General features: G+C 39.8%; 1 protein-coding gene across 5 annotated transcripts in view; it reads right to left on the bottom strand.

Annotated features, from left to right (window-relative positions):
• Positions 1 to 2,846: 2,846 nt before the first annotated feature.
• Positions 2,847 to 17,092, bottom strand: part of OXNAD1 (oxidoreductase NAD binding domain containing 1) — a 119,131-nt gene continuing 104,885 nt past the window's right edge. For all 5 annotated transcript variants that reach the window (XM_073550725.1, XM_073550726.1, XM_073550729.1 and 2 more), the window contains one exon: positions 2,847 to 3,227. In XM_073550725.1, the coding sequence (XP_073406826.1) occupies positions 3,073 to 3,227 (155 nt within the window). In that variant the 3' untranslated portion in view covers positions 2,847 to 3,072. The remainder of the gene's footprint in view (positions 3,228 to 17,092) is intronic.

Below are 17,092 nucleotides of genomic sequence, written 5' to 3'. Positions count from 1 at the left end.
TTTCAATTATTTTCAGGGAACACAATAGCTTGCAAAACGAATGTCAGGAGGCACATTTGAAAACCATTTTCAAGCATGTGCAAAGCACCATCCTAATACAAGCGCAGCCCTAGGTGACTAATTAGTACAAGAGTTTTAAAATTCATTTCGGTGTTCCTTTGTGAATAAGCATTTCCATATTTTTTGAAAAAAAATTTTCACTGCTTTACAATAAAGACACATACAGACAAATTTTGGTAAAAGCAACAAAAAAATCTATTAGTGATAATGCCTGAAAAGAGGAATTTTGAAGTCTTCTTGACGAGGCCTCTTAATAAATTTAGCGCATTCTTGGACTACTCATGAGGCAGAAATTTAAATCACGGCTATCAGCTATAATTTACACCAACTTTCTGGCATACATCATAGTAGATTTATTGTGTGACTGTCGAACAGCTTCCTTTGCCAAATCCCACTTACTTTTCTTTAAAAAAAAAAAGGGGTGGGGGTTACACTTTTTTATTTTGTAGATATACAAGCTGTGTCAAATTTTGTGCCTTTGTTTTCTGCCTAAGCATTCCTACAAGAGTTTAAGGTTGAGTTTGGCTTGTATTATTCCATGCAAGTACGGAATGCACTAGAGAAGCTGTACAGATGTTAAAAGAAAAACTTCTATTAAAAAAGCAGTAACTGACATTTGTTCTAGATTTCAACCACAATATATACACACTATTCTGAACATTGTTAACCTTCCAAGTAGCTTCTCAACATTTTTTCTCTTTTGGATAAAGTCCAAGAAGATCAGTCAGAGATCACAGTAGATTGATTGGTTTCTTGCATTGTTTAGTATTCATAACCATCTTTTTTACCCTCCATCTTCCTGTTCTTTTAACATAAGCCATATCTTGATTAAAAGCTTTTTCAATGATTGATGCGTCTTTGGAGTATATGACCACTGGAGGAACTACAGGGCACTTCTATTCTTAAACAGCAATTCTATATTGTCCCCACGTAAGATGTTGTCCAACATCCAGGTATCTGTTCTTAGAATATGTCGCTTTTCTCAGCTAAACTTTTCTGTAGTATTTTTCCAATTTGTTATTGCTGTCTTAACTAATACTCATGAAGAATAGATGTGTTTGTGCCGTTGTCAGAGAGTTTTTAAACAGGTTTTTGGGCCAGTTTTACATCCCCAAATTGCATTTTTTTTTACATTTGAGAGCAAAATGCAATCACTTCATCTATCTTCATTTTTTTTTTTTTTTACCACCAAGTCCATTTATTTTCTGTACTTATAATGTATTCTGGGCTAAATGTGCAATGCAAATAACATTTTTCCAATTCATACAAGACTCAAGAAGTTGCAATCAAACCATGCATAACAAATATTCCCTGGCCCCTACACACTACCATGACAGTTTAGGCCAGTAAGTTACAATAGAGGGTCAACTGATTAATTTGTCCCTATAAAACCAAAGGACAGTACTTTTAGCAGCTCTATATTTTTATACTGTAAGGTCATAGTCATTGTATCTCAAGTCATGGTTGTTTTGCATGATCGGTTTATTTTAATCTGATTATTCTTGAGATCATATTTTCTGGACTATAAGATGCACTTCCCTCCTCCCCACCCAAATTTGGGAGGAAAATGGCATGTGTGTCTTATAGTCCAAATGTAGCTTACGTGGGTTGCTGTGGGGGGGATGGCGGCTGCAGTGGATCGGGGTCAAAGGAGGTTGGAGCTGGGTCGTAGCTGGAGGAAGCTGGCGACAGCAGGAGTGCGGCGATGCTGCAAGCAATGGGTTGAGAGGAGGGGGTGTACCGGTGGTGTGAAGCCAAGGTGGCAGGAGTGGAGTGCCCACTGCAACATACTATAGTGCTAGGGAGAAGGGTACAGGCACGTTAGAAGAAAGCCTGTGGTTCCCATATATGCCTCCACCACAAGACTGGTGTGTCCCCCCATTAATATAGGCAAATTCCACTGCAGGGCCACCTGTGAATGTGGCCCTGCAGCTGTTGCAAAAATACAATTCCCACCATGCTTGGACTGGTTGGGATGATGGGATCTGTGGTTTGGCAACAATGCAGAGCCCCACAGGTTGTGCAAATCTGCTGTCCCCATATAAGAGTATTGCACAACCTGTGGCCCGTCAGCAGCAGATCTCCCCCATAACAGTGTCAGCAGACCACCCCTATAGCAGTGCATCAGCAGATGTTTCCCCCCCCACAACAGTGTCAACATGTAATTAAATATTTCACCACATATTTTGGTTCACATTTTTTCCTCCTCTAAAACCTAGGTGCGTCTTATAGTCCGAAAAATACGGTAATTGGTGAATGAGTGAGAAGACAAAATAAGGAACCCACAAACGTGGAAAAAATGTTTCTTGAAGCGGGTGGGCCAGTGGCTACAAATCCAAATGTTAGGTTAAAACATAGATCACTGGAGGTCCAACACAGACACTGACCCACAAAAATTGAATAGTGGCAGCGGTCATACATGGCTGCCGTCCTGCTTAAACAGAGGGAATAAGTCCTCCATTATAGCAACTGGCGGGAGGGATTCAGAGCATCTGTTCATACTGCAGTCATGGCTTGAGTTACAGGAGTTATGAATGGTGACCCTTCTAACACACCAATTACAGTGCATTTTTCTTACATTCGCTCTGGTTCCCTCCCCCCTTTTTTTTCTTTACTTCGAATTTGTCGCACATCATCCTCCTCTAGTTGGGCAGCAAAAATATGATGTAAACCTGAGCGAAATGGACTAAATGCAGTGTGAACAGAAAGTGACGCATCAATGTCTTGTTAACCATGTAGGTGTATGAAATGTCTGATCTGCTGTAAATAAGGGCGCAACACGCAAATTTCAGTTCACAAATGTACAATTTCAATTTAAATAAAAAAAATATTGCAACAAATGTCTATAAAATACCATCCATCATTTTTCTCACCCATCAGCGCTAGTAGCTGACTGGGGTTAAAATGTAGGAGTGGCAGACATGTCTTTCATTTATTATTTTAAAATCCATTCCCAGCATCCCAGCGTCCTCCCCGAGAAGAGGCGGCTTACTGGAGATCATCACTGCTTCTCTACCACCACTTTTCAAAGTAAATTTGTTCTCTAGGCACATGGAGGTTTTCAAGTTGTTTGCACACAGACTCGATCATAGGAGGTGGTCCACATATGTAACACACATGATCCCTAGAAACAGAATTTGCTAGATGACTTTCAGAAATTCTTCCCTCTGTAATAAAACAAATCACATAATAATGCGTTAGCCTTCTTTCCAGAATTAAAAATGCATCCCCCCATCCGCAATAAATGTGTGTTACTGTATCAAATATATACATGTTTTCAAAAGTAGACCACTTGCCAACAATGACCCCTCAAAATACCCCATTATAATCAGGTCTATATCTCGTCTTTGCTGGAGACAACCTCCAGTAGTTGTTGTTAGGTCGCGCATGTGCAGGGAAAGAGAAAAGTAACAAGTGACATCTATGACCATGTATTATAAAGTTATGTAGGTTCTGGGGTTTTCACAAAAACATTACATGATGAAAATATTGCTTTGATTTGAGCAATGCACATGGCGTTCCTTCCCAAAAATATGGCACCATTTACTGTTTAATAGCATGTCAAGTCTCATACTAGAAAGCTTCTTATTATTGCCCTTGTGCATCAGAAAAACGATAATGTTTTTACCATGGTAGAGCAACTCTAACAAGGTAGATGTAGTGTTTTTCCAGAAAATCAAAGAACTTCTTTGCTTTGGACTATCCCTTTTTGTTAGAAGGCTTGATATTAAACTAAGGACAGGCTATCCTGCTGCCGAATCCAATGATAACCTGTTATCTCTGGGGGAATGTGCCAGCAAATGTTAATCTGCAGCAGATCCACAAGGAAAATGAAATTACACAATACACTTGAAAAACAAAGTGTACTGCAGTACTTGCTGGGTCCTCCACACACTTAAGGGGGGATTCTGCCCTTCTAGCACTTAGGGGCTCTGTATATGGAATCCGCAAACTATTATAGAAAATTCTGCACTCCAGGATGCCTCCTGTATAACAGTACTGCTAAGGCCTGTTTCACATTTCCCGCCAGAGCGGTTAAAAACATATCCGCCTCCGTGATGGGCAAACCGGATGCTACAGGATCCGTGTTGTACGGATCCACTGGAGGAGAAATTTAAAGGAACAACGTCCGAGAGAGGGGGGAGATATTTTTTTTTCTTTGCACGGCTGTTCCGGAACGACATTCAGGGGTTAAAAGCCCTGCTCCAGCGAATCTGCTGGGCATGCGCAATATACATTAGCGGACCGTCGCTCGAAAAAAAGTTGCAGAGTCCGTCCCATCCGCCCGGGAGACGCTAAAATTTTGACGGATCCGCCAAAAAACGGTTAAGACGGACGACCGTCAGTCAAGATCCGCCGCTAATGTAAGTCTATGGGGGAAAAAACAGATCCGCCCCTTTTTTGTCGGATCCGTTTTTTTGAAAATTGGCGAATTTTGACTGACGTCAAAAAACGGAGGTGTGACACAGGCCTTAGCCATACAGCCAGACTCGGGAGCGATAGAGCACTATTTGCCAACAGCGCGCCGTCCCTCCCGAGTTTCGCGTACAGCCACGTATGGGGGTATCAGAAATCGTGGAACAAATTTTGGTGCCATTTTTACCCATTTCCCAGTGAGAAAATGTAAAATCTGGTGCTAAAAACAAAATTTTGGTTGCAAAAATGGAAGTATTTTTTTCTTCATTGCCCAATGGTATAAAATTCTGTGACTCACCTGTGGTGTCAATATGATCATTGCACCCCTAGATGAATTCATTAAGATGTGAACTTTGTAGGGATGAGCAAATAGCGTCGGATAACTCCTTATCCAAATAGCTATAGCGCTTACCGAATGGCTGCATTGGGAACCCGGATACCTGGAGCTCTCCTGATGATCAACTATTCGGTGCAGCAGCTGCATGTGTCGTGGCTATGAGACAGTCACAACACATGTATGGAGAGCCCATCAAACAGGCTCTTCATGCATGTGTTGTGACTGTCACACAGCCGCGACACATGCAGCTGCAGAGCCGAACAGCTGATCATCGGGAGTGCTCCAGGTATCCGGGTTCCCGACGCAGCTATTTGGATAAGGAGTTATCTGAAGCTATTCGCACATCCCTTGTAGTTTGTAAAATGGGGTCTATTATGGGGGGGCTCTGCTGTTCTGGCACCTCAGGGGCTCTGCCAATGTGACATGGCACACTCAAACGAGTTCAGCAAAATGTCAACTCCATTATGGCGCTTCTTCCCTTCGGAGCGGAGCCTCAAAAGTAGGTTTCCACCACATATGGAGTATTGGTGTACTCAGGAGAAATTGCAGAACAAATTTTTGGGTCCATTTTCTCCTGCTATCCTTGTGAAAATAAAAAAAATTGAGGTTAAAATAACATTTTTGTGGGAAAAATGTGATTTTTATTTTCACGGGTCTACGTTATAAACTTCTGTGACACAGTTAGAGGCTCAAGGTGCTCACCACACACCTAGATGCATTCCTTGAGGGGTATAGCTTCCAAAAAAGTGTCACTTGTGTTTTTTTTCTTTCCATTGCTTAGGCACATCAGGGGGATCCGCACGAGACAGACCATTCCATGAAAATCTGCGTTCAAAAACGTCACTCCTTTTCTGTGTCCCGCTGTGAGCCCAAACAGTAGTTTAGCCCCACATATGGGGTATCGGCATACTCAGGAGATAGTAGACAACAAATTGTATGGTGCAATTTCTACTGTTACCCATGTTAAAATGAAAAAAAATTGGGACTAAAAAATATTCTTGTGGGGAAAATGTGATTTTTTTTTTTTTTACTTTCACGGCTTTACGTCATAGACCATGTGCACACGATGCATTTTTCCTGCGGATCCGCAGCGGATTTTACCGTGCAGAAACGTTGCGGATCCGCAAAGTGATTTACAGTACAATGTAAATCAATTTAAAAAAAAAACGCTGCGCAAACGCTGCGTTTTTTTTCCGCGCGGTACAAAAAATGCAGCATGTCACTTTTTTTGTGCGGTTTTCCACCTGCTCCATTCTCGAAATCCGCAGGGGGAAAACCGCACAAAAACCGCAAGAAAACCACACAAAAACAGGAAGAAATCCGCATGGAAAAATGCAGGTCATTTGACCTGCGGATTTCTTCAAATCTGCATGGAAAAATCAGCAGGAGGAAAATCTACGTGTGCACTTAGCCATAAACTTCCGTGAAGCACCTGGGGGTTCAAGATGCTCACCACACATCTAGATAAGTTCTTTGAGGGGTCTAGTTTCCAAAATGGAAACAAGTGGAGAAAGGGAAAACTAGAGTCAGCTCACCATTGATGCAGCTACAATAATTCAGCTGAGAAGCGCATGGAATAGCCTGGAATCTGGCTGGCTGAGGCAAACGAAGAGGAAAAATCCAACATTGAAGCAGGTAAATAAAATGTCCACTTTTATTAAAGAAGTAAATCGCATCCATAAAAACATGGTAAGTGAGGTTCTGATCACAGTGGATACAACCATGAATAAGGCTCATTAGAGCTGAAACGCGTCGGTTGTATCCACTGTGACGAGAACCGCACTTATGTTTTAATGGATATGATTTATTTCTTTAATAAAATTGGACATTTTATTTACCTGCTTCTACGCTGGATCTTTCCTCTTAGTTTCCAAAATGGTATCACTTGTGGGGGGTTACCATTGTTTAGGCACATCAGGAGTTCTCCAAATGCAATATGATGTCTGCTAATTATTCCAGCAAATCCCTGCTGTGCGACCAAACAGCTGTTTCCCCCCATATAAGGGGTATCGGTATACTCAGGAGAAACTGCACAACAAATTATAGGGTCCATTATTTTCTGTTACCCTTGCGAAAATAAAAAAAATTACATTTTTGTCACAAAGTTAAATGTTCATTTTTTACTTCCACATTCCAAAAATTCCTGTGAAGCATCTAAAGAGTTAAAAAACTTTTTGAATGCCGTTTTGAGAAACTTGAGGGATGCAGTTTTTAGAATGGTGTCACTTTTGGGTATTTTCTGTCATGTAGACCCCTCAAATTCACTTCAAATGTGATGTGGTCCCTAAAAAAATGGTTGTCAATTTTGTTGGAAAAATGAGAAAATCGCTGCAACTTTTAAGTCTTATGACTTCCTAACAAAAAAAATTATGTTACAAAAATTGTGCTGATGTAAAGTAGACATGTGGGAAATGTTATTCAATAACTATGTTGTGTGACATAACTCTCTGATCTAAGGGTATAAAAATTAAAAGTTGGAAAATTGCTAAATTTTTGCCAAATTTCAATTTCTTTCCACAAATAAACGCAAGTCATACTGAAGAAATTGTACCACTATTACGAAGTACAATATGTCACGAAAAAACAGTCTCAGAATCAGCGGGATCCATGGAAGCATTCCAGAGTTATCTCATAAAATGACAGTGGTCAGAATTGTAAAAATTGGCCTGGTCATTAACGTGCAGCCTTACCATGTGTAAAAAATGACAATGTGAATATTGGCAGAGAAGGACTGGGGCCAAACTATGGACATCCAGCAATTTTATTATTACACCTACTACATAATGGGATAGGATTTTGGAGCTGGGAATACCCCTTTGAGGCCGGGGTCACAATTGTAACTGCAATTCGAGTCTCTCGCATCAATACCCAGCACTGCCGCCGTCACTCGGAACCGGAGCGTTCAGCTGCATAGAAATACATGCAGCCGCACACTCCGGTCCCGACGGCAGTGCTGGGTATTGAGCTCAGAGACTCGTGCGAGTTTCTCGCATTGCAGCTGCAAGCGTAACCCTGGCCTGAGTCAGAGCCTCCGCAAAACAGGAATGGGGGAGTATGCACTGATCGGGTCACTGACTATAATGATGCAGATGGAGTTACAGAGGGCTTGGTCATGCATAATTTTCATCTGTATATATTGGAGGCACACAGTAAGACATAGTTGACTGCATCTTGCTGTCCTAATCATCTAGGCATATATGGCTGAAAATAATGCATGACTGAGCACACTATGACTCTGTCTCTATCATTATCGCCCCTTTAGCTCATGCTCCTGAATCTCGCTTTGCAGGGGTTCGGACATAAGTACCGGCTGAGCCACTTAACATATACTGAAATGTGATGTGAACCCTACCTAAGAGGGAAGAAGGAGCAGTGTGAAGATAAGTGGCTCATAGCACAGCTGCTACATCACACCAGAACAGCCCATCACTCTTGCAAAATTAGCTTTAAGCTCCCATGGTATTCCAGGGACCACGGGTTTGACACCACTTCAATAGACAGCAAATATTAATAGAAATAGTCTCAAACTAATTGAACAAATTCCCACAAATTTTAATTATCAGAAGAGGCAAAAGCACACATTGTGGTTACTACCATTGTTCTGTCCAGCCATATAATTGCTGTCTAGAAAGTCATTTTTGTGTGTATTAATCCTTCATATATTTCATACTGTAGGTAACAGCACCACCTGCTGGCCGCTTAATGCATAGGTTCCAGGGCTGTGGAGTCGGTGCTCATTTTGGTGGAGTCGGAGTCGGTATAAAATGGACCGACTCCTAAAATATATAATAAATTGGGTACAGTAATTCAATGCAGGATGTGCTGAATATTTTTTCATAGGAGTTTGGGAAAGTTATGAAATGTCCTATAAATGGCTGTTATATTCCTGATCTAAGGCTACATTCACACACAGCGTTTTTCCTGTGTTTTTTGAGGATACGTTTTTCAGCTGCAAAAGCTGATCATCTTTTAAAAAAAACTGCATCACCTGAAAGGTTTTTGAGCTCATAGATAATGTTTTCAATAGCAAAAGCAGATTAGAAATCTGCTCTATCTATATATCCATTTATCCATATCTGTCTATCCATATCGTATCTGTACCAAAAAGAATGAAAACCGGGTAGTACACCAATATATATTCTGTTCTATCTAAATATCTTGATTATTGGATCATAAAAATGATTAAATGTCTGAGGTTCACATTGTACTAAAATAAATTTTTCACTTAAATATAAGCAATATGTGTGGGAGTCGGAGTCGGAGTCGGTGTAAGGGAAATTGAGGAGTCGGAGTTGGAGTCGCAGGTTTGGCTTACCGACTCCACAGCCCTGATAGGTTCTAGTTTAATTTGCAATGTATTGTGGGATTGTTCCTGTTACATCATAGTCTTGTTTATGACACTGAGGGGAACAGCAGCCTTTATTCCTCCATATGTCTTAGGAGAAACTACACCATTCGTGTTCTTCATGCTTCTTAAACATCCTGCTCTAAGCATAGTTGGTAAGCACTATCTAGGTGTTATAATCCTGTGTTTATAACGTTGTTGTATTAAATAGGTAATCATCAGCTATGTATTACCTCACGGTACCTATGTATTACCTCGCGGTACCTATGTACTACCTCATGTTACTGTGTATTGCAGACTATCTGTATTTTATGCTCTGTGCAGTTACATATTCTGAAATGCTCCTGTTATTGCATCCTATAGTTTCACCCTTTCCTGTCACATCTGCAATCAATAAAAGGAGGTTACAATTTTACAGCCTCTTTTCTTAAAGAAGACAGGGGGTTTAGCTACATGTCTCATTGCACACCCTGCTAACGTGTATGAGGACAGTATAGTGAAACAACTGCTGAGAACAAGCTCAGAAGATCTGACGTTACAGAGCCCGCCATTATCCAAGCATACGGTTATTTCATACGGATATTGCAGCCACCTCCTAACGGTCGGACCGAATAATCGGACCATACGGAGCCCGCCATTATCCACGCAGAGCCGACAAAGGGATATCACAGCGGTCGCCTAACTGTTGAATCATGTTTCAAGGACGAGCATCCTCTTTCAAGACGAGATCACGAGTTGGTTCCTCCAAGACATCATCCGTCAGCAATGCCGCCGCTATTGCCCGCGCAAAAGCTGAAGCGGCAAAAGCAAGAAGCACCTTTGCTGAGCAAGAGATAGAATTGAAACTACAACAAGCATCCCTGGATGCGGAAAAAAGCGTCACTAGATGCAGAAAAAACACGCCTTGAAGCAACATTACAGAAACTTGCTATTGAAAAAGAAACAGCATCTGCCATAGCAGAAGCAGAAGCCTTAGAAGCTGCCATATATTCTGACGACGAACACAGCAGACGCAGCAGTGTGCTAGGCCTACAGCAAGTTACTCACGATCCATTGCAGCGTACTGCAGAGTACGTCCATCAGCATTCCAAATCAAATGACGAAGCAGACCCACAGGCGAAGACAGAGCATTTTGTCAACAAGTCAAGCCAACCAGATAATTCGGACACCCAGAAAGCCAACTATAAGTCTCCCTACCAAAAGCAAGGAAATACACATTGGGATGATACTGACTACAATAATCTTTCTCCAGAACAGAAGATCCGGAATCTGTCCCCGCTTAAAGAGAATCCCTTCGCTTCAGAAAGGTACTACAGCAGTTGGACCAGAGACATCTAATAGGTATGATCGTACAGCACACATGTACTCTGACAACACTCCATCAGCTGGCAATAATCAAGCCACAATGGACTTTGCCAAGTTCCTTGCTGGACGTGAGTTGGTCACTAAGGGACTTGTAAAGTTCAGCGATCATGCTGAAAAACTACAGGGCTTGGCGAGCCTCCTTCAAAAATACCATAAGAGACATAGGTCTATCATGTAGTGAAGAAGTGGATCTCTTGGTAACATGGCTAGGAAGTGAATCTGCCGAACACGCAAAGAGAATCAGAGACATTAATGTAAATTATCCAGATGTCGGCCTCAAAAGAATTTGGAATAGACTTGATGAATGCTATGGCTCAGTAGAGGTTATAGAAAGTGCCTTGTTTAAAAGAATAGAGGACTTTCCTAGAATAGCGAACAAGGATTATTCAAAGCTCAGAGAATTAACTGACTTGTTAATGGCGTTGTGTGTAGCAAAAGAAGAAGATGATCTTGTGGGGTTGACATATCTCGACACTGCTAGAGGTGTGAACCCCATAGTTCAAAAACTCCCATATAACCTGCAAGACAAATGGGTTACATATGGTTCTAGGCAGGGCTGTGGAGTTGGTAAGCCAAACCTGCGACTCCGACTCCTCAATTTCCCTTACACCGACTCCAACTCCGACTCCCACATATATTGCTTATATTTAAGTGAAAAATTTAATCTAGTACAATGTGAACATCAGACATTAAATCATTTTTATGATACAATAATCAAGATATTTAGATAGAACAGAATATTTATTGGAATACAACTAAATACAAAAAACTAATAAATTGTAAACATGTAATACATTATGTAATATCGATTACACACATATATATATATATATATATATCACTGTAATAAACTATAAGTGGCAAAAAACAGTTTTCAACAAAAACATACTAAATAACATTTGTGCAGTCTATGAATTTGTTCTAAGAAATAAAATTGCCTCCATCAGATCCTCCTTCATAGATGACCTCAAATCTGACCTAATAATTTTAAGGCTAGAGAACAACCTCTCTACAGTAACTTGGGTTGGAGGCAAAGCCGTAACCACATGGGCAACATCTCTAACAATTTCCGGGTATAAAGGAATTGCCTCATGCACAGTCGGTTTTGATGAACGGTTGAATTTTTCTATTTCTTTGAGAACAAGTGAAACATTTTGCTGAAATATGGTCAATCTGCTTGCTATAGGAGACAGAGTGAAATCTTTTTCCTTGCGGCAACGCTTTGCCTGCTCCATGTCATACAAATACTTGTCAAAGTCAAACTCCTCATCTGATGAGGATGAAGATATGGCAGCAGTAGCACTGTCAGGACCCGAGTCCTCTTGCGCCTGGCAGTCCTCCTGTAGGCCACTCTTCCTAACTGCTACCTCAGTCAGAGCTTCTTTTCCTTTAAGCTGTTGATCATCAAGCAATATACGATGACTTGGGTCCACATAAACAGGTGCCAGAAAAATTTTATTTTCCAATAGCTGTGTCTCTCTCCGTTTCATTGAAGCAGAAATGCCATCTGCGATTAAACAGCAAAATAGCAAGTTCTTCTGCTCCCTCATGAAAATGCCAGGAGTTAAATCCTCAGCTTGTAATTTTTTAGTCACAGTAAATGGGTGATTAAGCAATTCCTTCAATTCAGCCACATGTGTCCATTGACCTTCATTTAGGGTTACCTGAGGGTTCGCCATATCTATAAGAAACGGTTTTAGTTGATCAACAATTGACCTTTTCCAGCACGTCTCTTCAAGATGGAATCAATTTTAGGGGTTCTGGCGGCAATAACCAATTTCCTCACTTTTCCAATCAGATTTCCAGCATGTCCCTCTTGCAGACTATCTCTTATTGCCAGCCGCAGCGTGTGCACAACACAGCGCATGTGATGAATATGAAAGTGTTTTGAAGCAGCTTCAACAAGATCATCTATTTCTACAGTATAATTTTGCTGTTCTTCTGTAGTAATATCTGTTTGTTCCTCAGTTACATGAACAGCACTGTGGCCTTCCAGCTCAAACATACTGAATCCTAAACGTTCCTCTAGCTGTTGTTCATTACTCTCATTCATCAGTGTAATTGTACTTCTCATGTTTGAAGCATTGTCCGTTACAATAGCAAGAACCTGTTCTTTTTTGACTTCGTAATCTTGCAGAACTTTTTCCACTAAGGCCAGGAGAAACTGGTTGCTGTGATGAGCTTTAGTATCTTTTACTGCCAGCGTGTTGGTAACAATTTTTGTTGTCACAAACATATCGAACATTGATGGCAAAATGGGGAAGAAAGTTCCAGTGCCAGGAATGGAAAATTAAAAATCCATTTTATTGTGCCAATGCATATTAAAATTCCAGCAGGTACAGCATATCAGTCGGATGACTGCAGAACAACGCGTTTCGACGCCTCAGTTCTTAATCATGTTCTGACATTAAATGCAACCAACTTCCTTATGTTAGATTCTCCCAACTCCAATAATCAGAAACAGATGTGTGGACTGCTCCAAAGGAGCTCCTGATATGGTAATGGTAGGAGAGCCAAACAGAATGGAAGGAAAAACAGTCAGTGTAGACAACATAACATAAATAACATGCATAATATATAATATTCTTTATCTTTTTTTCTCTTTCTTTCCTTTCCCCTCTTTCTCCCTTTTCCTTTTTCCTTTTAAAAGGAGATATGAAAACTCCTAATGTAAAATAAAAAAGATGAATATGAAAATCAATAATTGCAACAACATATTTAAAAGTACATATCACATATTCATGTCCCATAAATAATGTACCATAAATTATACTACAAAAGGATATGTACAAAAAAAAAAACAAAAAACCACAATCAAATATATGGGTAAATTCAGTATCCACCAAGACATCATCCCATCATTATTAGGAACAATTCCTGAGAGAGATTTTTTATCCAAATTAAATAAGTATGATGTCTACTGGATACACAAAAATCACATCATCTGAACTGTATCAAAGAGCAGTCTTTTCTCTTCCCTATTTCTCTCCTCCTACCCCTTCTTCCTTTCCTCATTCCTTTCTTTATCCTATTTTTATTTATCAGATTAATATGAAGGGGAAAAAAAAAAAATCTCCAAAAAATGTTTTCTCTCTTTTTCCTTCCCTTCTCCTTTCCCTTCTCTTTTCTCTTTCTTTCTTTTTATTTTATATAAAAATATTTAATAAATCTCTAAATGAGAAAACCCCAACCAATACACAACAAACGATCCATAAAATATATTACAACCCCTGAATGAAAATCTGGGATAAACATATTTAATAATGCAATATAAGATCTTGTCGGCTATTCATTCCATCTGGATATCTTGTGCCCAGGGTGAAGATCCAGAAGGACTCCCTGTTCAAGAGTTTCCTTCTGTGATCTCCACCCCGAATCGGTCTGTGCACCTGTTCTATTCCCATGAAGTAAAAGCCACTAACATCCCCCTTGTGAACTGTGGCAAAGTGCTTTGAAACTGCTGAAACCGCAACAGCATTATGATTAGACACATCTGAGAGATGCCTCCTGATTCTGACCTTCAGGGGTCCCGTGGTGCAACCAGTGTATTGGATGTTACAAATTCTGCATGATATTAAATATACAATGTAGGAGGAATTACAATTTATTAAATTTTTAATGGTAAATGTTTTTTTATTTACCATAGAAAAAAATGTTTTTCCTTTTTGTGCAAAATTACAGGTTTTACATCTAGCTGCACCACATTTATAAAAAACCTTTAGGGTCATCCATGAGGATCCTTCTGTCTGGCCACTCTCACTTGTAAAAAGACTGGGGGAAAGAATAGTGCTAAGTGTAGGTGCCCGTTTGGCAACATACCTAATATTATTCTGAATCACCTGTTTTAGAATGGGATCCTCATTAAGGATTGGTAGGTATTTTCTCACAATGCTGGTAACCGTATTATACTGATTACTGTAATTGGTTGAAAAGACAATATTATTATTAGTTTTATTTTTCAGATAAGATGATTTATGTTTAAACAGTAAGTCTTCCCTGTTGATTTCACGTACAATTGATTTAGCTCTATTGAGAATCCAGGGACGATACCCCCTCTTGGAAAGCCTGCTGCAAACCTGACTTTCTTCCCTATTGTAATCACTGGATTGGGAGCAGTTTCGTTTTATTCGAATCAGTTCCCCCACCGGAATGTTATTCTTGGTCTGTGCCGCATGGCAGGAATCTGCCGTTAAGATGGAATTAGTGGCAGTAGGTTTGCGGTAAGGAGTGACTATGACCACATCCGAATCACTAATAGATAAGGTGACGTCCAAAAAATTCATTGTGGTCAAATGATGATAAGAGGTAAATTTTAGATTAAATTCATTAATATTCAAATATGAAACAAACCCCTGTATACTATCTTCTGGACCACACCAAATCATCAGCAGATCGTCCAAATATCTGCCATACCATAGCAGGCATTTGGAAAATGGATTCTCATCCGAATACAGGAAATCCTCCTCCCACCTCGCCATAACGATATTTGCAAGGGAGGGGGAGAAGCGAGCTCCCATACTAACTCCTCTGCACTGCAAATAAAATTTTTTATCAAAAGAAAAATAATTATGCTTTAGGAGAAAATCAATAGATGAGATTAAAAAATCTTTCAAACATGTGTCATAGTCACTAAATCTGTCTAGATGTTGGGATAGGCAGCGTAATGCAACGTTATGCGGTATAGATGGATATAAAGATATCACGTCGCATGAGAGCCAGGAATAATGAGATTTCCAACAAAAATTGTCCAGAGCCTTAACCACCTCTTTGGTATCCCTGATATAACCTGGTATATCAAGAATCAAAGGTTGAAGAAAATGATCTATCCAGCCTCCCAAATTCTCCCCCAATGAGCCAATGCCTGAAACTATTGGTCTCAGTGGGGGAGGAAAAATGTTTTTATGAACTTTTGGGAGACAATGGTAAATCGGAACCACAGGGTTTTTATTAAATAAAAAATCCTTAGTTTTCTCACTAATAGCACCCACACAGACTCCCTCCTCTAGATTTTTCAATAATAAATTATTATAATGTCTAGTGGGGTCCTGATCTAACTCTATATAGGTGTCTATATCCTGTAGGTCCTGAAGAATCAATTTTTTATATAAACCTGAATTCAACAGTACAATGGCACCCCCCTTGTCAGCCTCCCTGATTATAAGATCAGGGTTAAGTTTTAACTCTTTCAGAGCCAATCTTTCCCTGTGTGTTAAATTATCCTTAGGGGGAACCATTGTATCATTTAATTCTATAAGTTCAGTGACAATAAGCTCCTGGAACAAATCCAGTATTGGGGGTCGTTATTGTACCGGATAATATTCCCGATTAGAAAGTACAGGTTGAGCAAGCATGGTGGATTTAACCAAGGCAGTATCACAATTGGCAGAAAGGAGTCTAAGATCCATTACAGCTTTCTGTTCACAAAAGGAAAAAAAAGTGTTACTACAATTAGGAATAACCATATCAGTATTGATATTGACATCCACGTCCTGTGGGAGGATCCCATTGTTGTTGTCAAAAAAATGACGTTTTAATGTGATGTTACGTGCAAATTTATTCAAGTCCAATATAGTCTGGAAAATGTTGAAATTTGTATTAGGGGCAAATCCCAAACCCCTACTCAACAAAGAAATCTGCTCTTCAGATAGCACGTAACTAGACAAATTCCACACAGGAAGGGTTAATGTCTCTGATGTCGATGGTATACACGAGAGGCGTCGAAACGCGTTGTTCTGCAGTCATCCGACTGATATGCTGTACCTGCTGGAATTTTAATATGCATTGGCACAATAAAATGGATTTTTAATTTTCCATTCCTGGCGCTGGAACTTTCTTCCCTTTTTTCTACTATTGATTGACTGCCTAGTCAAATCCGTGCGCAGGATTTGGATCCTACCAGCAAGGCAGTGCGGTGAGCTGGATTATTCTGTTCTTTTACTTCATTTACCTTGGCTTTGAATCTCGTGCTCCCGACTGAGGATTTTGTCATATTGGAATTGCATACTTTTACCATCTAAATGTCGGATCCTGGTGTAGATCCTCCTATGGATCAAGATGAATATACTACTAGACTTTCCAAATTGGCATCAATTTTTAATGCAACGGAAAACGCATTACCATCATCTGAACAGGATTCATTCCCAGAACACATGCTGGATCTTGAACGGAACATGGTCAAAGAACTCAAGATTTGGTGGGATTCTACTTCTTTAAAGACGTACATCGATAAAGGTATGATACCTAGAGGTTTACGTTTAAGAAAATTTCCCACTACTAAATACAACACCGAGTTCATTACAAACTGGAATAATATACTAAGTGACTGTTCCATTAAATTGATGCATTTAATTGTTAAACAGGAGGAAACTGGAATTGGTGCAGACAAAATCCAATATACTTAATATAAAGGATTCTCTCAAGAAATTTAATAACTTGGACTCATATAAAATCTCCTATGAAAAAATACAAACAAAAATGTCAAAATTGGAGAGAAATATTATGGAGATTAAAAAGAAGAAGTTTATGAGAGACTCCATAGATTATGCCAAAAATGAGATTTACACCTGGAA

Source organism: Dendrobates tinctorius, unplaced genomic scaffold (genome assembly GCF_039654945.1).
Source record: "Dendrobates tinctorius isolate UK_male_01 unplaced genomic scaffold, ASM3965494v1 ptg000167l, whole genome shotgun sequence".
NCBI classification, from domain to species: Eukaryota; Metazoa; Chordata; class Amphibia; order Anura; family Dendrobatidae; genus Dendrobates; species Dendrobates tinctorius.
This window is presented reverse-complemented; position numbering and strand designations above follow the sequence as displayed.